The sequence below is a fragment of the Muntiacus reevesi genome, chromosome 1 (genome assembly GCF_963930625.1).
Source record: "Muntiacus reevesi chromosome 1, mMunRee1.1, whole genome shotgun sequence".
In the NCBI taxonomy this organism is placed as follows: domain Eukaryota; kingdom Metazoa; phylum Chordata; class Mammalia; order Artiodactyla; family Cervidae; genus Muntiacus; species Muntiacus reevesi.
The window spans coordinates 182597871-182619921 of NC_089249.1; the positions used below are offsets into that span (position 1 = coordinate 182597871).

The window sequence follows — 22051 nt, forward strand, 5'->3', positions numbered from 1 at the left end:
ACTCCATGGTGTCGCAAAGAGTCGGACAGGACTGAGTGGTGACTCTCACCTCACCTCTTCAAGAACATGCAATGCCAAAAGTGAACCCTACAACAAACTATAGACTTAGAATGATTATGATGTGTCAATATAGGTTCATCAATTTAACAATGTACCACTTGGGTGGAGGATGTTAATAATCTGTTGTTGTTTGGTAGCTAAGTCGTGCCCGACTCTTTGTGACCGCATGAATTGCAGCACGCCAGGCTTCCCGTCCTTCACTGTCTCCCAGAGTTTGCTCAAACTAACGTCCATTGAGTTAGGTGATAATCTGGAAGGCTATAAATGTGGGAGGGCAGGTGATAATGTGGGAAATTACTGTACCTTTCTCTCAGCTTTGCTTGAGCTTGACATTTTATTTGCTGTAATAAAATAAAGGGTTTTTTTTAAGTTGACCTGCCATAAGACCTATTTTCAAAGTGTTAGAAAAGAAAAATGACTTTCTCTAATTTGCAAATGCATGGAGAATTAGAATGAAAACACAATGATAGCAAAGCAGAAATTTACAAGCGGTTCCTCCAAAACACTTGTTTAAAGAAGCCATAAGGAGTCCAGATAAGGACTAATTACCCCTAAGTTGCTGAACATCTTAGTTGCATGTAAGTTGTGACAAAAACTCATATGGGACTTCCTGGTGGTGCAGTAGATAAGAATTCACCTCCCAGTGCAGAGGACACAGGTTCAGTGCCTGGTCCAGGAACATTCCATATGCTGAGGAGCAACTAAACCTGTGTGCCTAGAGCCTGTGCTTCACACAAGAGAAGCCCATGTACTGCAGCAAAGGGTAGCCCCTGCTCACTGCAACTAGAGAAAGCCCACGCACAGCAAGAAAAATCCAATGCAACCAAAAATAAATATATAAACACATAACTAAAAAACGTTTAAGCTCATATGACAAACAATGATTCATTTTTTGAAGTATGCTTGTTTTGGAATTCAAAATGTCAACAGAAAGGGGCAGTCAGTTAAATGGGATAGACTGTTTGTTTTCTTAAAATGTAACTGGTTGGAATTCAACTCTGATTTCACAAGTTACCGCTCTGCTTTAAAACCATCTCCCTGAGCAAGGGAGGTTTAACTTACAGTTAACCTGGAATAAGTTAACACTGGAATTGTGCTTCAGAGTGTTCAAAAATGGTGAACACCTTGGACACCAGTAGTGGCATGTGATGACTTTACTACAAAGTCATCATTGACTGCAAAGACCTGATTGAAAAACAGGTGGTCTACAAAACAATAGCTCTCTGGTCTGGAGAGCTATTAATAGAGACGAATTCTTGCAAATCAAAAAGCTTGTTGCTACTATTAATAATCAGTAAAATCCATGCTGAAAGACTTCAGGTGGGAGGATATTTGCATCATGTCTTCACAGTGGAATGACACCAAGAATCAGTGTAATTGTGGGTTTGCTAAGAGCAGGGAAGCAAGTCAAAGTGATGTCACCATTTTTAATATTTATTTTTATTTATTTGGCTGCGCTGTCTCTTAGTTGTGGCATGCTGGATCTTTAGTTGCGGCTTGTGTGATCTAGTTTCCCAACCAAAGATGGAACCCTGACCCCATGAATCTTAGCCACTGAACCACCAGGGAAGTACCAAAGTGATGAAATCTTTGACTGAGCTAGCTTTTGTGTGTAATGTTTATTTACTTATTTGGCTGTGTCAGATCTTAGCTGCAGCACCCAGGATCTTCCCTGTGTCATGTGGGATCTTTCAAAACAGCACACAGACTCTCTAGTTTTGGCGCTCAGGCTCAGCATCATGTGGGATCTTAGTTCCCCAACCAGGGAGTGAACCCATGTCACCTGCATCACAAGGCACGTTCTCAACCACTGGATCAACAAGGAAACCCCTGAATGGAACAGTTTCATCACCACATAAAAGAAAAAAATATTCTTTTTTTTTTTTTTTGGCCAACCTTGCAGTATCTTAGTTCCCCAAACAGAGACTGAACCCTTGCCCTTAAGCAGTGAAAGCACAGAGTCCTAACCACTGGACTGCCAGGGAATTCCTGTGAAAAGGATGTTCTAAAGATCGCAGTCCATTCAAAGAAGTATCACTGGAAAACAAAACTGAAAGAGTAAAGATATCCTACTGTGGAAAATGGGAAACATAGAAACGTCATATTTTTAATTAAACATAGAATATTATCCAACTCCTATTGCACTTCTGTTCTTTTGAGGTCTTACATGTATATACCTTAATAGGCAACAACATAAACCTATAAATTTAATATCCAATGAAAGTTTAAAAAATAGTTCAAATAAACTACTGTATTAGAGGACAAAAAAAATTATAAACACATCAAAACAAATTTATCTCAGACATATTGTTATGTGTTTTCTATTAGTAGTACTACTAAGTATTGAAATGAACATCTGGGAGTTCTCGGTTTACATACTATAGAAGCCTACCTTGAAGAATTTTGAGCATTACTTTGCTAGCTTGTGAGATGAGTGCAATTGTGCAGTAGTCTAAACATTCTTTGGCATTGCCTTTCTTTGGGATTGGAATGAAAACAGACCTTTTCCAGTCCTGTGGCCACTGCTAAGTTTTCCCAATTTGCTGGCATATTGAGTGCAGCACTTTCACAGCATCATCTTTTAGGATTTGAAATAGCTCAACTGGAATTCCATCACCTCCACTAGCTTTGTTCATAGTGACGCTTCCTAAGGCCCACTTGACTTCGCATTCCAGGATGTCTGGCTATAGGCGAGTGATCATACCATCGTGGTTATCTGGGTCATGAAGATCTTTTTTGTATAGTTCCCTGTGTATTCTTGGCATCTCTTCTTAATATCTTCTGCTTCTGTTAGGTCCATGCCATTTCTGTCCTTTATTGTGCCCATCTCTGCAGTCCATGGGGTCGCAAAGAGTTGGACACAACTGAGTGACTGAACTGAACTTGCATGAAATGTTCCCTTGGTATCTCTAATTTCCTTGAAGAGATCTCTAGTCTTTCCCATTCTACTGTTTTCCTCTATTTCTTTGCATTGATGACTGAGAAAGGCTTTCTTATCTCTCCTTACTGTCCTTTGGAACTCTGCATTCAGATGGGTATATCTTTCCTTTTCTCCTTTGCTTTTCACTTCTCTTCTTTTCTCATCTATTTGTAAGGCCTCCTCAGACATCCACTTTGTCTTTTTGCATTTCTTTTTCTTGGGAATGATCTTGATCACTGCCTCTTGTACAATGTCATGAACCTCCATTCATCATTCTTCGGGCACTCTTATCAGATCTAATCCCTTGAATCTATTTGTCACTTCCACTGTAAAATCGTAAGGGATTTGATTTAGGTCATACCTGAATGGTCTAGTGGTTTTCTCTACTTTCGTCAATTTAGGTCTGAATTTTGCAATAAGGAGTTCATGAGCTGAGTCACAGTCAGCTCCCAGTCTTGTTTTTGCTGACTGTATAGAGCTTCTCCACCTTTGGCTGCAAAGAATGTAATCAGTCTAGAGATGTCCGTGTGTAGAGTCATCTCTCGTGTTCTTGGAAGAGGGTGTTTGCTATGACAAGTGCATTCTCTTGGCAAAATTCTGTTAGTCTTTGCCCTGTTTCATTTTGTACTCTGAGGCCAAACTTGCCTGTTACTCCAGGTATCTCCTGACTTCCTTCTTTTCCATTCCAATCCCCTATAATGATATGGACATCTCTTTTTTGGTATTAGTTCTAGAAGGTCTTGTAGATCTTCATAGAACCATTCAACTTCAGCTTCTTCAGCATTAGTTGTTTGGGTTTTGACTTGAATTACTGTGATATTGACTGTGATATTGCCAATATCCATTGGATCATTAAAAAAAAGCAAGAGAATTCCACAAAAAAAAAACCTCTACTTCTGCTTCATTGACTATGCTAAAGCCTTTGACTGTGTGGATCACAACAATCTGTGGGAAATTCTTAAAGAGATGGGAATACCAGACCATCTTACCTGCCTTCTGAGAAACCTGTATGCAGATCAAGAAGAAACAGTTAGAACCAAACAAGGAACAATGGTTCAAAATTGGGAAAGGAGTACAACAAGGCTATATATTGTCACCCTGCTTATTTAACTTACACGCAGAGTACATCATGCAAAATGCCCAGCTGGATGAAGCACAAGCTGGAATCAAGATTGTTGGCAGAAATATCAATATTATCACATACGCAGATAACACCACCCTTATGGCAGAAAGCAAAGAGAAGCTAGACCACCTCTTGAAGGTGAAAAAGGAAAGTGAAAAAGCTGGCTTAAAATTCAGCATTCAAAATACTAATATCATGGCATCTCGTCCCAGCACTTCATGGTAAATAGATGGAGAAAGAATGGAAACAGTGCCAGGCTTTATTTTCTTGGGCTCCAAAATCACTGTGGATGATGCTTGCTGCCATGAAATTAAAAGATGCTTGCTCCTTGGAAGAAAAGCTTTGACAAACCTAGACAATGTATTAAAAAGCAGAGACATTACTTTGCCAACAAAGGTCCATATAGTCAAAGGTATGGTTTTTCCAATAGTCATGACGGCTGGACCATAAAGAAGGCTGAGCACTAAGGAATTGATATTTTTGAACTGTGGTGTTGAAGAAGACTCTTGAGAATCCCTTGGACTGCAAAGAGATCAAACCAGTCAGTCTTAAAGGAAATCAGTCCTGAATATTCATTGGAAGGACTGATAACTGAAGTAGAAACTCCAATACTTTGGCCACCTGACGGGAAGAACTGATTCACTGAAAAGACCCTGATGCTGGGAAAGATTGAAGGCAAGAAGAGAAGGGGATAAGAGAGGATGAGATGGCTGGATAGCATCACCAATTCAATGGACTTGAGTTTGAGCAAGCTCTGGGAGACGGTGAAGGACAGGGAATCCTGGCCTGCTGCAGCCCATGGGGTCACGATGAGTCAGATGTGACTGAATGACAAGTATTAAAATACTAATTGCCATCGTTATTAGTCCTATTTTTGGATTTTGTTCAAACAACAGCATTTATGTAACAGTAAATAAACACCAATTTTTCATATTCTTATGTAAAAGAAGTAATCTTGTGGGCATGTGCTCAGTGATTCAGTCCTGGCCCACTCTTTGCAGCCCCACAGACTGGTGCCCACCAGGGTCCTCTAGCCCATGGATCTTTTCAGCCCAGGAATAGAACCAGTTTCTCCTGCATAGGCAGGCAGATTCTTTGCTACTATGATCACGTGGGAAGCCGCTTGTGAGTGTGTAATTATTACCTATTACATGATGCCTCTTTTCAGGTGTGACTGCAGCCATGAAATTAAAAGACGCTTACACCTTGGAAGAAAAGTCATGACCAACCTAGACAGCGTATTATAAAGTAGAGACGTTACTTTGCCAACAAAGGGCCATGTAGTCAAAGCTATGGTTTTTCCAACAGTCATGTATGGATGTGCGATTTGGACTATAAAGAAAGCTGAGCGCTGCAGAATTGATGATTTTGAACCGAGGTGTTGGAGATGAGTACCTTGGACTGCAAGGAGATCCAACCAGTCCTTCCTAAAGGAAATCAGTCCTGAATACTCATTGGAAGGACTGAGGTTGAAGTGGAAAATACAATACTTTGGCCACCTGAGGCAAAGAACTGACTCATTTGAAAAGACTCTGATGCTGGGAAAGATTGAAGGCAGGAGGAGAAGGAAACGACACAGGATGAGATGGTTGGATGGCATCACCGACTCAACGGACATTAGTTTGAGTAAACTCCAGGAGTTGGTGATGGACAAGGGAGACCTGGCGTGCTACAGTTCATGGGGTCGCAAAGAGTCGGACACGACTGAGCTGAACTGTATCCTGTCTAGACTCTCTAAGCCCACCAGCCTCAAGCTAGGCCCAAGCCCCGAGGGAAGGAAGCCTCACCCTCTCCCCACCACACAAGCTCCACCCTCATGATAAACCCCGCCCACACAGCACCGAAGTTTCTTTGGTTCCGCCTCCGCAGCGTCCAGGCTCCACCCTTCCCGACCCAGACAGTGCAGGCTCCGAGGAGAATTCGCTTCTTCCGGTTTAGGTTGTCATGGTGGCGCCCAGCCCACCTTGCCTCGTCTTTTCCGGTCTCAATCCGGCGTGGCAGAGTAGGTAGGCGGTCTTAGTCATTTCAAGCCCTCCCTATCACGGCGGTGCCCTGCGTCTCCTTCCGGGCACAGCCTGTCATGGCGATGCCCTGAGTAGCCAAATTCAGCCACAAACACCTACGTTTCCCGGGCTCTTGTTCCTCCCATGTGTCATGGCGGCCCCCAGGGTTTACCGGAAGTAAAACTTCGGAAGTGAGCCGGTGCCTCTGCCCGGAAGCGAGCGCGGCGCTGGGAAAGATGGCGGCGGAGGCGGCGGTGGGCAATGCGGTTCCTTGCGGGGCCCGGCCCGCCGGGCAGCCCAAGCCCAGGCCGCAGCCGCGCACGCTCCTTGCCGCTGGGCCGGCACTCATACAGAGCGGCGACGAGCTGGTCGCCGCTGTGTGGCCGTACCGGCGGCTGGCGCTACTGCGGCGCCTCACGCTGCTGCCATTCGTGGGGCTGCTCTACCCGGCCTGGCTGGGTTCCGCAGCTACCGGCTTCTGGGGCTGGGGCAGCAGCTGGGCGCAGATCCCCGAGGCCGCGCTGCTTGTGCTCGCCACCATCTGCCTGGCGCACGCGCTCACCGTCCTGTCGGGGCATTGGTCCGTGCACGCGCACTGCGCGCTCACCTGCACCCCGGTAAGTGTGCGCACCCGAGACCGACCACAGCCGTGGTCAGGCCTTACCGCGGATCTCAGCCTCTGCGTTCGTGTCCGTCCCCAACCCAGCCGGGGCTGCCTCAGCTAGTCCCAGGTGCCTCCGGGCGCCCTCATCCTTTTGCGCTGCTCGCTAAATTCCGACCGGCTACTGACGGTAGCTGTACGACCCTGGTGCAGGTTACTTCCCTTCTCTGAAATTCTTCCCTGGTGTGGTCAATTAGGTCGATAAGGTACCCTATAAAAAGCTTAGCGCAGAGCCTAGAATATGTCACCATTTGCTAGCTCCCATCCTAACGAGTATGAGTCTCCTAGAATCGGTCCTACCTTTGTTGTCTGTCTCCTACCTTCTTTTTCAAAGTGTGAGGCTAGACCTGTAGGATGGATATCCCTGTCTGTGCGTCTTGAGAACTGAGCATCAGTCCTGCTGGCCAGTGCTGGGAGCTTCCACCCCACAACGACCAAAATGAGCTTGAAATGCAGTTTATTGCAGCGTTTAAGAGGAGCAGTGGGTATTTGTGAGCAAGTGACTTAACTGCTCAGAGACCCTTAGGTCTGTCCACAAGGGTATGATTCTGATGGCCGCCCTCAGAGTACAATAGCATGGTAGTACACGTGACCTTTAGCGGTGAGGTCTGGATGAGCGCTGCCCACTCAGCAGTTGTCCACTGCCCTCTGGGCCTGCCTCATATGACACCAGCAGGTGTGGAGCCATGGGGACTGAGGTCAGCCTCCAGCCAGCCTCCCCTCTCATCTCAGACATGTTTGCTAAAAGAAGAGAGAAAGGGAACAGCACCAAGGGCTCCAGAAAGAGAAAGGGAAGCAACAACCCCACCCTACAACCTCTCTGACTCCAAATATGGACTGAATTCTCTCTTTTGAGAAAGTGAAATCTCTCTTATCCCAGAAGGGAGACTCAAACTTCTGGCATTGGTAGCTTCCTGTCAGTGCAATGAAAGACCTCAGTGAGGGACAAAAGAATGGAGGGGAGTTGGGGGGATGACACCCCCAGACTTCCAGCTTCCTGTTAGCCTGCAGCTAAAAAGTGTGACTGTTATTAACTTCCTCTCCAGAAATGGAGAGTTCAACAGCTGGAGGTTAGGACCAGCAGATCTGAGTTTTCATCAGAGATCTCAGACAAGGGTGCTTCTCCTCTCTGGGTTTCAGTTTCCCCTTGGGTAAAGTGAGAACCGTAACACTTAGCGCAGGGTGCCAGTATAAGAACTTGAGATGACATCTGCAGAGCTCCCGGCGTACGTCTGGCCCCATGTACCACTTTGCACCTTTCTACCTGGCGTTTCCAGGGTTGGTAGTTCTGTCTTTTGTCGTTAGTTTCTGCCTGCTTTGGGGACCATGAACTCCTAGCGGGGCAGGGCCTTGCTGCTCAGGATCACTGCCATGTCCTCCACACACCACCCCCCCCAAAAAAAAAACATAGGGCAACACAGGTTCTGGTGGAGCAGCTGTGAGGCGGATGCAGCTCACAGCACGGAGCGCTAACGCAGCTCTATTCAGCGCCTCCGTGTCTTAAGTGCTGGAGAAATAACAAGGAACAAAACAGACAAAATGCATTGCTTTCTTGGTGTTAGCGGGAGAGGTGGAACTCCACAGTCAATGCAGAAGGGAAAACCAGGACAAGGATTCTGAGGGAACTTGAGGTGGAGCAGCTTCCTGAGGAGGTGACATTTGAGCAAAGGCCTAAAGCCAGCAGTCTGACCATGCGCTCCAGGCAGGAAAAAAACAGCATGTGCCCTTCGCTGAAGCAAGGATGAGCCTTGTTGTCCCTTGTCACTTGAGAACCACAGAATAGTAATGGGCAGCGGGAGCAGCAGGCCAGGTGGGCTGGGACAGGGCCTGACTCACACGGGTACCTCTGCTAGGCAGCATTTTTCCTGCTGGAGTTTATCTTCGTCAGCAGAGCCCTGGGCGTTTGACACTGTTCGTGACCCTGGCTTTATGATACAGGCAGGACCAAAGGCCCAGTGAAATGCTGTCCCTTGCCCCAGTGGTAAGCTGGGTGTGGCCAAGCCCACACCCAGAGCCCAGTAGCTTATTCCAGAATGTGGAGCTGGGACTTGAGGAGGGCTCAGCAGCGGCACTTTGCCTCTCACAGGAGTACGACGCCCGCAAAGCGACCTTCGTGAAGGTGGTACCGACTCCCAACAACGGCTCCACCGAGCTCGTGGCCCTGCATCGCGATGAGGTAGGGACCACCAGCTCTGGCACGGGCTCAGATGGGGTCCCCAGGCCAGGGGCCCCTGCCACAGACTCACCTCCCACAGGGCGAAGACGGGCAGGAGGTGCTGTCCTTCGAGTTCCAGAAGATCAAGTATTCCTATGATGCCCTGGAGAAGAAGCGTTTTCTCCCCGTGGCCTTTCCAGTGGGAAACGCTTTCTCATTCTACCAGAGCAACAGAGGGTTCCAGGAGGACTCGGAGATTCGTGCTGCTGAGAAGAAGTTTGGGAGCAACAAGTGAGTCCCAGCATCCCTGTGTATCGCCCCTGCTGAGACAGGGCTGGGGCTCTGCCTTATAGTCCCAGGCTGGGTCCCTGCTCCACTTAATGGCACCATCTCCGTTTGTGTATGCTCAGTGGTTTGGGAGAGTCTGCCTTTTCAACACGATGTCCCAGGTGAACGTGGCAGGCACCTTTTGAGAAAGGTGTTCTAGTCTGGTGTCTCCCAACTTGCCTGCTGATAGGACCCCCTGAAGGGCTCGTAGCTGGGAGCCTGGCCTAGAGCTGTTCATCCTTGCCTTGTGTTTTAGTTCTCTTCTTCCTTAGAAATTTTTTCTATAGGTGTGAATTCTTATCATTCTTCTCACACATATCCCAGCACGGTATGAGTGCTGATAAGAAACAAAGGGGGTGGTGATCAGAACAGCTCTTGTTTGTACCAGGTGGAATGTAGATGCTCTGTTAGCACTTTCTCCTTTCATCTTCACCAGAACCACCTGAACCCAGCTCACCGGGCTGGGTGGGACCAGAGCTGGGCTTCAGAGCCCCCATCCTGGTGGTGATTGTCCTTGACTCGAAAACCCTCAGAACCGCTAGGAAATTACTACTTGACCTAGCTGCTTTTCAAAAATTACAAAAACATTACCGTACCCAGCAGTCTAATCGGAAGTCTCAGCGGAAGCATTTATTGAGTCTCCTCCCACCCCGCCCTGATGAGCGCGGCAGCCTGGGCTGTCCCCTCGCACACCTTCACCACCCCACCCTGGTGAGCGTGCCGGCAGCCTGGGCTCTCCCCTCGCACACCTTCACCACCCCACCCTGGTGAGCGTGCCGGCAGCCTGGGCTGTCTCCTCGCACACCTTCACCACCCCGCCCTGTTGAGCGCACTGGCGGCCTGGGCTGCCCCCTCTCATGCCTTCACTTCCCCTCACTTAGGTGAGGGTCCCCTGCACAGTCCGGGTTGGGGCTCAGTCTGTGTCCCAACACGGCCACTGTGCAGGTTCTTTTTCTCAAGTCCCACGTCCTGGACGTCACTGCAGGGCGAAACAGAGACAGCCCAAGTTGACCTGGTCCCCTGGGCAGAGCCAGCCACCACCCTGAGTGCTGCAGAACGCACCTTTCCGCCCTCCTCCTCAAATTCCAGGGCTTTCATCCAAGGAGTCTTGGGGAGACCCCAGCTCCGCCCACCCCCCTCCATAGCAGGGTGGGGTTCTGGCACGTTGTTTCAGGCCCCACAGCACCCAGCTGCCCAGCTGCCTCTGTGCAGCCTCAGGGCTCCCGGCGCAGAGTCAGCTGGTCCTCCCCCCTTGCCTGGGACCCCAGCCACCTGACAGGTTCTGGTCTTCACCGGCCCAGCCGAGCGGGGGCCGGCTCCCTGAAGGGCCTATGGTGCAGATTCAGAGGTTCTGTCAGGGCTCTGCAGACCAGAGGGCTGCGGGCGGTCAGCATGCCCGCTTCAGTGCTGCACGGCCAAGGAGACAGGCTGGAACGGAGCAGCCCGTTGCCCAGGGAGGCCTGCGGTGCCCCCAGGTGGAGGCGTCGAGGTGGGGCCTCCTGCCCATAACGGGGTGAGCCATCTGTCTCTTTCAGGGCCGAGATGGTGGTGCCTGATTTCTCAGAGCTGTTCAAGGAGAGAGCCACAGCACCCTTCTTTGTGTTCCAGGTAAAACAGCAGCGCTGGTCCTTCTCCCCACCTGTTCTTGGGGCTTTCCCAGCCCACTTCCAAACGTGAAAATCTCCGCCTGCCCTTGTGGTCAGAGCCCATGGGCAGAATGGCCCTCGGCGTGCCGGCCAGTCCGCCTCGGGTGGTCTCCCCGCATTCCTGGGAACAGACAGGCCCGTACGTACCCCACAGGTGTTCTGCGTGGGGCTCTGGTGTCTGGATGAATACTGGTACTACAGTGTCTTCACGCTGTCCATGCTGGTGGCCTTCGAGGCCTCCCTGGTGCAGCAGCAGATGCGGAACATGTCAGAGATCCGGAAGATGGGCAACAAGCCCCACATGATCCAGGTGCAGCCAGTGGGGCAGTGGGTGGGTAGGAGGGTCCCTGTGGTCTTGGGGTGGGCACGGCACGGGAGCGTCCCCAGAACCGACGGCACCGCACCCCCACCCAGGTCTACCGAAGCCGAAAGTGGAGGCCCATCGCCAGCGATGAGATTGTTCCCGGGGACATCGTCTCAGTCGGTGAGGCCCAGTCCTGCTCTGCCCTGGTGGGAACCCTTGCCTCGGGCTTCGGTCCAACCCCAGCCCCTGCCCTGCAGGCCGCTCCCCCCAGGAGAACCTGGTGCCGTGCGACGTGCTGCTGCTGCGGGGCCGCTGCATCGTGGACGAGGCCATGCTCACTGGGGAATCAGTGCCCCAGATGAAGGTGCTGGGGCGGGCGTCGGGGAGGAGACGGGCCAGGGTCCTGCCCAGGCTCAGATCCGGGAGGGAGGGGGCCCCGAGACAGAGGCTTTGCAGACAGGGCTCCTGGCTTTCCTGGCGGGTTAGCACCCTGGACTGAGGGAGGCCTGGTGGGGAGGAGGAGGAGATGAGAGGCAGCAGCATCAGTGGGGTGTCGGGCACTCTGGGGTCTCAGGCTGAGGTGGGCTGAGAGAGAAGTGGAAGCTATGACTCCTGGGTGAGGCTGGGTGCAGGGTCCCTGGGAGTCAACACTGCACACGAAGGTAGAAAGAAGACGGACCGGGCCTGGGACCCTGGTAACACGCACCAGGTTAGATGGGGAGGCCCGTGAGGGTCGGGCGGCTCCTTGCAGACTCCAGACTAGGGACAGAGGCCAGGGTGGGATTAGCCATTGACGCTACCATCCTCCCCTCCTCCCCAGGAGCCCATCGAAGACCTCAGCCCCAGCCGGGTGCTGGACCTTCAGGCAGATTCCCGGCTCCATGTCATCTTTGGGGGCACCAAAGTGGTGCAGCACATCCCCCCTCAGAAAGCCACCACAGGCCTGAAGCGTAGGTGCCTCAAGGGTGTTGGGGGTGTCCCCATCCTGCCACCCCCGCACCCCGAATCTGCTTGGCCCCGAGAGAGGGTCGGGATATGCAGGCACTAGTGACGCCCGCTCTTTGTCTCCCCAGCCGTGGACAACGGGTGTGTGGCCTACGTCCTGAGGACTGGCTTCAACACGTCCCAGGTGTGGCATCTTGCCCCTTCCTGAGAGGGTGGTCCCTGGGGCGACTGGCGGGCAGCTAAGGTGGCAGCCTTTCAGACCCCAGAACGTCTGACCCATAAGCGCTCTGGTAGCAGCTGCTGGGCTGGGGGCCACAGTGCAGAGACAAGCCCCGGAGCAGGCCCGCCTTCCCGGGCAGGGGCTCTGGTGGAAACCCCAAACTGACCCCGCACACTTGGGGATCACAAACAGTTTGGGCCAAGTAAACACTGAAGTGGCTTAAGGATTTCTCAAGAAAGGTGATGGTCAGCTCTCCTTCTGGAGAATTCAGCCCCTGCCCCAGTCACAGCCACTTCCTTCCCTGACCCCCAGTCTTCAGTCGCAGGGCAGGAGAGTCTGCTGCCCTCCCAGGAAAGCCCTCTGCCCCTCTGTCCCTCTAGGGCAAGCTGCTGCGCACCATCCTCTTTGGGGTCAAGAGGGTGACGGCGAACAACCTGGAGACCTTCATCTTCATCCTCTTCCTCCTGGTCTTTGCCATTGCGGCAGCCGCCTATGTGTGGATCGAAGGTAAGCGCCCTGACCCCTCCCCCCGCCGTCTGCTCGGCCCCAGGCCCATGGCCCCCAGACCGGCAGGTGCTGTCTCTGCAGGAACCAAGGACCCCAGCAGGAACCGCTACAAGCTCTTTCTGGAATGCACGCTGATCCTCACCTCCGTCGTGCCCCCTGAGCTGCCCATTGAGCTGTCTCTGGCCGTCAACACTTCTCTCATCGCTCTGGCCAAGCTCTGTGAGTCTCCGGGGCAGGGACAGGGTGCCGAGTGGGCTGGGGCCCAGCAGGACCCCTGACCCTGGCTCCCACCACCCAGACATGTACTGCACGGAGCCCTTCCGGATCCCCTTCGCCGGCAAGGTGGAGGTGTGCTGCTTCGACAAGACGGGGACCTTGACCAGTGACAGCCTGGTGGTGCGCGGAGTGGCCGGGCTCCGGTGAGCATGGGCATCGGGGTCACCAGGTGCCCACCAGGGGTGTTTCTGGGGGCTCGGGACAGAGAGCTGCCCAGCCCAAGCTTTCAAAGCGAGGGCCTGGCACGGCCCTCCCACCGAGGCCCACTCCAGGGTCCCCCGGCAGCTCTCAGCCTAAGCGACAGTGACACGTGGCTCAGCTCGGGCCTTAGGCAGCCACTATCTCTGGGGGCATCATGTGGCAGGTGCAGACGCTACAAGGACCAAGGCGACACCCCGACACCCTGTCGTCGTTGCCCCTGCCCCGTGACTGGAGTGGAGTGTGGGGGCCCATCCCTCATCCTGGCAGTTCCCAGGGGCCCCTCCACCCGCTCCCTTCCCCCCTGTAACCCGCGGGTCGTCCTCCTTGCAGAGATGGGAAGGAGGTGACCCCCGTGTCCAGCATCCCCATAGAGACACACCGCGCTCTGGCCTCGTGCCACTCCCTTATGCAGCTGGATGACGGAACCCTCGTGGGTGACCCCCTGGAGAAAGCCATGCTGACGGCCGTAGACTGGACCCTGACCAGAGGTGAGGGCTGGAACCTCGCACACCACCGGCTTGTGCATCCCCAGGCAGGCAGTGTACCTGTCGGACACGTGTGTGTTCACCTTGGGCAAGCGGGTGGGCACAGGCTCGCCTCTGACCTGGGGCGGGGTCCTCTGTGCCCAGGTCGCCCGGCTCTGACCCCTCGCCGAGCCAGACCCCGTGTGCGGAGGTCGGGGGAGGGTGGGCGGAGGGTAGGAGGGCATGGCGGGGGCGGGCGGTGGCTTGGCGGCCTCTTTGGAGCGAAGGCCCTCAGGACTCGTGCTTATTTGTTTCCAGATGAGAAAGTATTCCCCCGAAGTATTAAAACTCAGGGGCTGAAAATTCACCAGCGCTTTCATTTTGCCAGTGCCCTAAAGCGAATGTCCGTGCTCGCCTCCTATGAGAAGCTTGGCTCCACCGATCTCTGCTACATCGCGGCCGTGAAGGGGGCCCCCGAAACCCTGCACTCCATGGTGAGCCAGCCCCGGCCAGGGTCGGGAGGGGGGTTGCAGGGCGGTCGGTGATCGCCCCCTGCGTTCCCTGCAGTTCGCCCAGTGCCCACCTGACTACCAGCACATTCACACGGAGATTTCCCGGGAAGGAGCCCGAGTTCTGGCGCTGGGGTATAAGGAGCTGGGGCACCTCACTCACCAGCAGGTAAGGGCCCAGGCCCCCACCCACCAACCCCCGTGCGGGTCACCCTCTTCCCCCTGGGGTGCCACCACGAGCAGCCACAATTTCATCGTCTTCCTCGCCTCTACCTCTGGAGGCCCCAGGTGGCACTCAGTCCGCAGTTTCTTCTCCCCAGCGTGCCCCCTCCCCTGCGAGACCCCATCCCATCCCTGAATCCAGGGCTGCTCCCTGGAGAACACACCCAGGTCTCACCTCCTGTCCTCACAGCCCCTTTGGGAAGGCCTTGGGGCACCTTGGGCTCCCCAGCTCACCCCTGCCCTGCCCTGCCGCCTGGCCACTCTATGGTCTTGGGGTGTCCCCAGCCCTTGGTCACAGCCCACATCCTTGTAGACTCTCTGCCCACCTCCATCACCAACACTGCTCCTCGGACTGCTTCCACTTCGGCCCTCATCCGAGTGGCTTTTGTCTACTGGCACCCAGCGGCCCTGAGATCCTTCCAGAAAGTGCAGGAGGTCACACCTCTGTGTCCAGAGCCTAGTCACAGACCTGTCAGAGCCACCCAGCCCTATGCCCCACCGCGCCCCTCTGCCCCAGCCCCTGCCTTCATCTCTCTCATGGTACTCAGTGTTCTGGTGTTTGTGACTTTACTGCACGTCTTCTCCAGGAGAAGGCAAGCTCCATGAGGGCAGAGGTTTTCTGCTTTCTGTATGAAGTGAAGAGGGTCAGCTTGTGCTCAGTGGTTCTCAAAGGAGAGTCCAGACTCTCTCGTCCTAGAAGTGGACTCACAGAGACTTCACGCCACGCTCTTGTCCGTGATAGAGGGTAGAGGTGCCACTGGGGGGCCAGGACGCCCAGCCCCTGCTCAGCCCTTCTGCCACCAGGGCGCCTCTCACCCTCCCCACGTCTCTCACCTTCTGACCCTCAGGTCCCCTCCTGCAAGGAGGGGGCTGTCTCTGACCCCCCCATCCCCAGCATGTTGTCGTGTCAGAGCTTAGGTATTGGGGAAGGAGAAGAGAAACAGATCTTTAGGGCCCTGGTGTGTCCATCCACAGGCCCGGGAGGTCAAGCGGGAGGCCCTGGAGTGCAACCTCAAGTTCGTCGGCTTCATTGTGGTCTCCTGCCCACTCAAGGCTGATTCCAAGGCCGTGATCCGTGAGATCCAGAACGCCTCCCATCGGGTACAGCCACTGGCCCCCTTTCTACCAGGCCTCCGGGTGGGCTGTCTTGGCTGCTCCTAACAGAGAGGGGGATGTGACAGTAGGCGGCAGTTGACCCTCAGTGGGGTGCCCAGGGGTGGGTGTCTGGGCCTTGGAAGCAAAGAGCATGGCTTTTGGTTGAGCTCCACCGTGACTTAGACACTCATGCTGTCCCATCTTGAGGCTGCTCTCGGACCCACGCCCACCCTTCTCACCTCACTTCCCCAGGCCCCCGGCATCCCTGGGAGATGAGCGCTGTTTCCCCATTCCACCCTGTCCTAGAGAACAGTTGAGACTGGCTGAGGGGATGTGGAGACCACGCCCAGACAGGCTGCATCTGTCCCAGTGGCTTTGCTCTGCCAGTCCTGGTGGTTTGTGTTTTCTAGCTGGGGGCTCAGGATGCAGTTCTAGGGTGTGGGAGATGAGCTGGACGTGTCAGAGGGCAGAGATATGATTAGTCCTCACCTGGCCCTCAGCAGTCAGGGCCCGTCTTCCCGTCACCAGTTTCCAAGCGAAGAGGGGCCACACCAGAATCTGGTTCTTGGTGCATGTTTTAATTAAAGGCCACAGGTGTTCTCACAAAGACACCGATACATATACTGTTTGTAGAAGCTGCTCTCAGACCTTAGGGCTCCTGGAAGCCCAGTCCCCAGTAGGAGGCCACGATCTCCCTCCGTGGCTTTCCTTAGAAGAGACTTAGCCCCCATGTCTCCAGGCTGCAGTTCTGACCTCCTGAGCTTCTGCCTTCTCCCCAGGTGGTCATGATCACAGGTGACAACCCGCTCACTGCCTGCCATGTGGCTCAGGAGCTGCATTTCATTGAGAAGGCTCAGACGCTGATCCTGCAGCCTCCCACGGAGAAAGGTGAGGCCCCATGTCTCGTGAGCTGGGGGGACCTTGAGTCCAAGAGCAGCTCCCACCTGGTGGCCTACCTATGTGCCAGGCCGGAGTAAGCACGCCAGGCGTCCTCCGCCCCTGTGACACAGGCCTTTTGGTCACAGCCTGCACCGTGAGCACACTTGGTCTACCTGGCCTGGGAACTCCACTCCCCGCCCATGCAGCAGCGTGCAGATGACCCGTGGCCCCGGGACCGGCAGTGACTTGCAGTCCTAAGGCTACGGGTTATAGTCACAGCAGCCCACGTTTCATAGCCTCCCCTCCTTGGGCCCGGCTGGCTGCCTGAGTGCTCCCACTGAGAGCACGGAGCTCATGTTTGGCGGCCAGACCTGGGGCAAAGGCCTTGGTTTGCCTCACCAGGTCAGCCCTTCTGCTCCACCTGGAAGGGCCTGTCATCCCCGCACAACATAGGAACCCAGCTGATCAGTTGTTGGGGTCCCTGCTCTGTAGATAAACAGAAGTGGATCCTTCCACCTGGGTCACTTGGAGACACTGTGACTAAGGATTTGAACTCAGGTCCAGAGCTCGTGGTCTCTGGTGTCTCCTGAATAACCGAAGTGGTGCCTCAGAATCGGACTGGTCAAGAGGCAAATCCAGTTCCAGCACCTCCAGCTGCTGGGGTGGAATCTGTCAGGTGCCCTAGGGTGGCACCCAGTGCAGGGCCTGGCTTGGGAGCAGCATGCCCCCGGGTGTCACCAGGCAGCAGGCCAGACGGAGGAGGACGCTGGTGTGGCCCAGCCAAGGGGGTGTCCAGAACCACCTCGCCCTCCTCTCGATCTGCATTGTATGCCAGATCTCTGTGCCAGTCACAGGCACTGCACTCTGCAGAGCCTGGGAAATCGTAGGTGGGTGGCCCAGAGATGACTACCAAGACTGTTAGCTTTCCAGCCAAGCTACTTTAGCAGAACACCCAGAACAGAAGCCCGGTGGAGACTGATTTCCCTCCGGGCTGAGACAGCTCACGGCCAGCCCAGTGCCACAAGGGCTGGTAGACTGCCCTCAGCCATCCTTCACACCCAGCATCTGGGCCTCGACCCACCAGCTAGAAAGGGGAAGTGGACAGCAGGCAGTGTCTGACCTGAGGAAGTGACATGGGGTGCCCTGGCCTAGGAGAGCAGAGTTGTAGGCAAACGCCATCTGGGTTTGGATCTGGCCTCTTCATGCAGTCTCTAGTGACTTAGGCCCTAGGTTTTCAGATTCTTTGTATCAGAGCCTTCTATGGGTGATCTCGCGGGGGTACTGAGAGTGTAGGGTACAGGTTGGTGTGGACCTGGATTAGGAGAGGTAGGGAGCAAGAAGGTGCTCCAGAGAAGGACGAGGACTGCATATGTGGGGTCCAGGTGAGAGGGTCCGCCTGAACAGCTGAACCCCCTGCCCTGACCCTGGGCCCCGGCTTTGCAGGTGGCCTGTGTGAGTGGCGCTCCATCGACGGCAGCATCTCACAGCCCCTGGCCCAGGGTTCCCCCAAGGCCCTGGCCCGGGAGCACGCACTGTGCCTCACGGGCGACGGCCTGGCCCACCTGCAGGCCGAGGACCCTCAGCTGCTGCTTCGCCTCATCCCCTACGTGCAAGTGTTTGCCCGAGTGGCCCCCAAGCAGAAGGTGGGTGCAGGGGGTGGCAGAGGGCAGGCGGGGCGCTGGGCACGGCACACAGCCCTCACTCGGCCCGTCTCTTCCCCAAATAGGAGTTTGTCATCACCAGCCTGAAGGAGCTGGGCTACGTGACCCTCATGTGCGGAGACGGCACCAATGACGTGGGTGCCCTGAAGCACGCCGATGTGGGTGAGCCTGGGGTTGGGGGCGGGGACTCCTCTGCCTTCTCTGGCTTACCGTCGGGGGCACGCCACGGAGCTGGTTCTGTAAGGCGGCAGTGGCGCAGAGATGGGGCAGGGGCCGGCGGGGCTGGGGGTCTGAAGGGCTCCGAAGCCAGGAGGGGATACACGTGCCTGAGGAAGGGTGTGGTGGGGCCAGGGAGGCTCCACGGGGCAGACGACTCGGTTTGTCCAGCCCTCCCCCAGGCACCGTGTGAGCACCCAGAGCCAAGGCCAGGAGAGTTTCCCACCTTGATTCTGTGTCAGCAGAGTACAGGTAGCAAGTTGGTGTTCAAAGACAGTTTAACCTCATTTCTTTCATGCGTGCGTGCTGAGTCGCTTCAGTCATGTCTGACTCTGTGCGACCCCATGTAGCCCACCAGGCTCCTCTCTCCATGGGATTCTCCAGGCAAGAATACTGGACTGGGTTGCCATGGATCTTCTTGACCCAGGGGTTGAACCCAGGTCTCCAGAGGATCTTCTTGACCCAGGGGTTGAACCCAGGTCTCCTGCTTTGGCAGGCGGGTTCTTTACCACTAGCACCACCTGGGCAGCCCCAGCTTCTTTCAGTGCTTTTCAGATATTTACTTGGTTTATCGACTGCAGTTCTCATGACCGCATGACTCTTGGCAATAAACTTCTCTGGGAGTCACTTTGGACCTCTGTAGTGTGACATACTGTATTTGGGTGTTGCTTTTCTCTTGTCGTCTTTCTGTAAGTAGTTTGTAGAAGTAGGGCGGATGCTCTGAGGTGCTCACTCCTTGGGGAGGGTGGGCAGGTGAAGTGGGGGGTTTGGTACCGGCTGAGCTGCGTTGAGCAGATGCTCCGTGCTCTGGCTCCTGACACACTCTCCCACCAGGTGTGGCCCTCCTGGCCAACGCCCCTGAGCGGGTCGTCGAACGGAGGCGACGGCCCCGGGACAGCCCCGTCCTGAGCAACAGCGGAGTCAGGGCGGCCTCCAGGGCTGCCAAGCAGAGGTCAGGGCTCCCACCCCCGGAGGAGCAGCTGGCCTCCCAGCGGGTGAGTCTCCGGAGGAGGAGGGGCACCAGCGCCCCCTTGTGGTCAGGCCTCACCCATCTGTCTGCTTCGCAGGACCGCCTGAGTCAGGTGCTGCGGGACCTAGAGGACGAAAGCACGCCCATCGTGAAGCTGGGGGATGCCAGCATCGCCGCGCCCTTCACCTCCAAGCTCTCTTCCATCCAATGCAGTGAGTCCTGCTGCCTGCTCCTCCCCCTGCCCCATCCCTCGGCCCACACTGCCTGGCCCCCACGCCCACACCTGCCTTCCCCCGCAGTTTGCCACGTGATCAAGCAGGGCCGATGCACATTGGTGACCACACTGCAGATGTTCAAGATCTTGGCGCTCAACGCCCTCATCCTAGCCTACAGCCAGAGTGTCCTGTACCTGGAGGGTGTCAAGTTCAGTGACTTCCAGGCCACGCTGCAGGGGCTGCTGCTGGCTGGCTGTTTCCTCTTCATCTCCCGCTCCAAGGTGGGTCAGGAGCCTGAGAAAAGCAGGGGCTCCTGCCCCAGCCCGAGGGTACCCTCCGCTTCTCTGAGCCATGATTCCCTCCCTGGAGGAATTGAGAGGCTTCTCGGATTGCTGGTTAGCCATCAGTTGACAGTTGGGTCACCCAGGGCACGCTGTTAAAAGTGGAGCCACAGGTCTGAGTTACCTGCGCAGCAGCCCTTGGGGTGGGAACTGTCACCTCAAGTTACAGATGGAGATCCGGGGCAGGGTGGGCTCCCACTTGGCTGCTTCAGAGCGAAGCATCTCGGGCCCAGCGTTGTGCACAGGCTGGGGTCTCAGGTGGGCCATACAGGTGAGGACAAGACAGATGGGAAATGATTATCACGACCACTCAGAAAGTATGCAGTGCTGAGAAGAACACCAAGTGGGATCACACAGGCTGTGAGGAATGGCCTCGGGGTCAGTCGGGGAGGCCTGTGTGATGCTGACACTCAAGTCAACGTGTAAAGAACAAGAGAAGCAGCCAGGAACCCCCCAGAGGTTGCAGATGGTCAAGGGCTGGTGCAGGGAGGCCCTTGAGGCCAGAGGGCGTGGGCGGTGGTCTGGATTGACTGTGCCTGCGCCATGAGCAATAGTGGGGGCGGGGGGCTTTACATTTATTGTAGGGCAGGGGCGTAGTGGGTCATGAGACCCCTGTGATAGCCGTGCAGCACATGGGCATTGAGCGAGGCTGGGGTGGCATCTGGACTGAGGAGCTAGAGGAGTGAGCAGGGGACTGGTGCTGACCTGCAACCCCCAGAATTCAATGACAACTCTCTACATAAGGCCTGCCAGGAAGCAAGGTAGGTGGGTGACCCCAGGCTGAGCCTGGGCCCTGACCCCCAGCCTGCCTCTGCAGCCCCTGAAGACACTGTCCCGAGAGCGGCCCCTGCCCAACATCTTCAACCTGTATACCATCCTCACTGTCACGCTGCAATTCTGCGTGCATTTTGTGAGTCTCGTCTACCTGTACAGCGAGGCCCAGGCCCGGAGCCCTGAGAAGTGAGTGCCCGCCCAGGGCGGGGGGCAGGAGGGATACGTGCAGACGTTGGCCTGGAGTGACCAGGCCAGCAGAGTCCTGCTTCTGAGGGGCAGGGGTTGCAGCAGGGGTCACGAAGGGGCCCTGACCCCCCTGTGTCCTTGCAGGCAGGAGCAGTTTGTGGACTTATACAAAGAATTTGAGCCGAGCCTAGTCAACAGCACAGTGTACATCATGGCCATGGCCATGCAGATGGCCACCTTCGCCATCAACTACAAGGTGAGGCCCGGCCCCTGCCCAGGCAGCCCCTGCCCACCCTCTGGGCCCCCGTGACACAGCGCTCTGTCTGTCTGTCCCCACAGGGCCCACCCTTCATGGAGAGCCTGCCTGAGAACAGGCCCCTGGTGTGGAGCCTGGCCGTGTCACTCCTGGCCATTGTGGGCCTGCTCCTCGGCTCCTCACCTGAGTTCAACAGCCAGTTTGGGCTCGTGGACATCCCTGTGGAGGTGAGTCGCTCTGTAGACATGGTCCCGGGACTCAGCCTGGACCTATCTGCGGGCACCTGCCTCACCAGCACTCCCTGCCCCACAGTTCAAGCTGGTCATCGCCCAGGTCCTCCTCCTGGACTTCTGTTTGGCGCTCCTGGCCGACCGCGTCCTGCAGTTCTTCCTGGGGACCCCAAAGCTGAAAGTGCCTTCCTGAGACAGCAGTGCTGGCACCTGCTGCCCACCCTGCTGCCTCTGGGCAGGAGCCCCACGAGGGCCCCAGGAGGGAGCGCCGCCCCCACGTGAGGCTGACCTGGCCTTGCCCACCAAGACTGAGCTGGGACACCCCACCCCCACCCCCCATCTCCCTGTGACTGTCTGAGGACCTGGCTGGCAGAACCAGCCCCGGGCCAACACCTTTGGTAAATAAAGCAGCATCGATAATTTTAAGAAGCCTCACCTGCGTCTGTGTGCCGCAGGAGGGGTTGTCAGGGTCCGAGTGGTCCCCGAGGAAGGTCCTGGCCCCTGCCTCCCGCCGTGGGCAGTGTGAGGTTCTAACCTTTCTATGCAAGACGCGCGGCACTTGGACAGGCCGAGCCCGGAGCCCAGCGAGCTCTCTGTGCTTCCTAGTTTTGTAACCGCTTCCGTGTTTCCATGGCCTCGCAGCTTCACGTTTTTGACACCTCAGGCACTCAGGGAAGTCTTAGGA

General features: G+C 55.3%; 1 protein-coding gene across 1 annotated transcript; it reads left to right on the plus strand.

Annotated features, from left to right (window-relative positions):
- Window positions 1-6319: 6319 nt before the first annotated feature.
- ATP13A1 (ATPase 13A1) lies at window positions 6320-21795 on the plus strand. The gene is made up of 26 exons (XM_065917334.1): window positions 6320-6723; window positions 8854-8943; window positions 9023-9213; window positions 10785-10857; window positions 11050-11205; window positions 11310-11379; window positions 11457-11563; window positions 12020-12149; window positions 12273-12328; window positions 12745-12871; window positions 12953-13090; window positions 13170-13290; window positions 13679-13836; window positions 14131-14306; window positions 14380-14490; window positions 15519-15644; window positions 16418-16526; window positions 17961-18160; window positions 18244-18340; window positions 19229-19389; window positions 19462-19576; window positions 19664-19860; window positions 20738-20880; window positions 21025-21136; window positions 21220-21363; window positions 21449-21795. The coding sequence occupies exons 1-26, from the start codon at window positions 6343-6345 to the stop codon at window positions 21557-21559; spliced, it is 3600 nt and encodes a 1199-aa protein (XP_065773406.1). The 5' UTR covers window positions 6320-6342; the 3' UTR covers window positions 21560-21795.
- The last annotated feature ends 256 nt before the right edge of the window (window positions 21796-22051 follow it).

Bases quoted from the DNA above. Each gene is read 5' to 3' on its own strand.
- ATP13A1 (XM_065917334.1), top strand. From the start codon at position 6,343: ATGGCGGCGGAGGCGGCGGTGGGCAATGCGGTTCCTTGCGGGGCCCGG. The intron at 11,564-12,019 runs GTGCTGGGGCGG...CCTCCTCCCCAG, and splicing joins AATCAGTGCCCCAGATGAAG to GAGCCCATCGAAGACCTCAG. The intron at 12,329-12,744 runs GTGTGGCATCTT...CTGTCCCTCTAG, and splicing joins CTGGCTTCAACACGTCCCAG to GGCAAGCTGCTGCGCACCAT.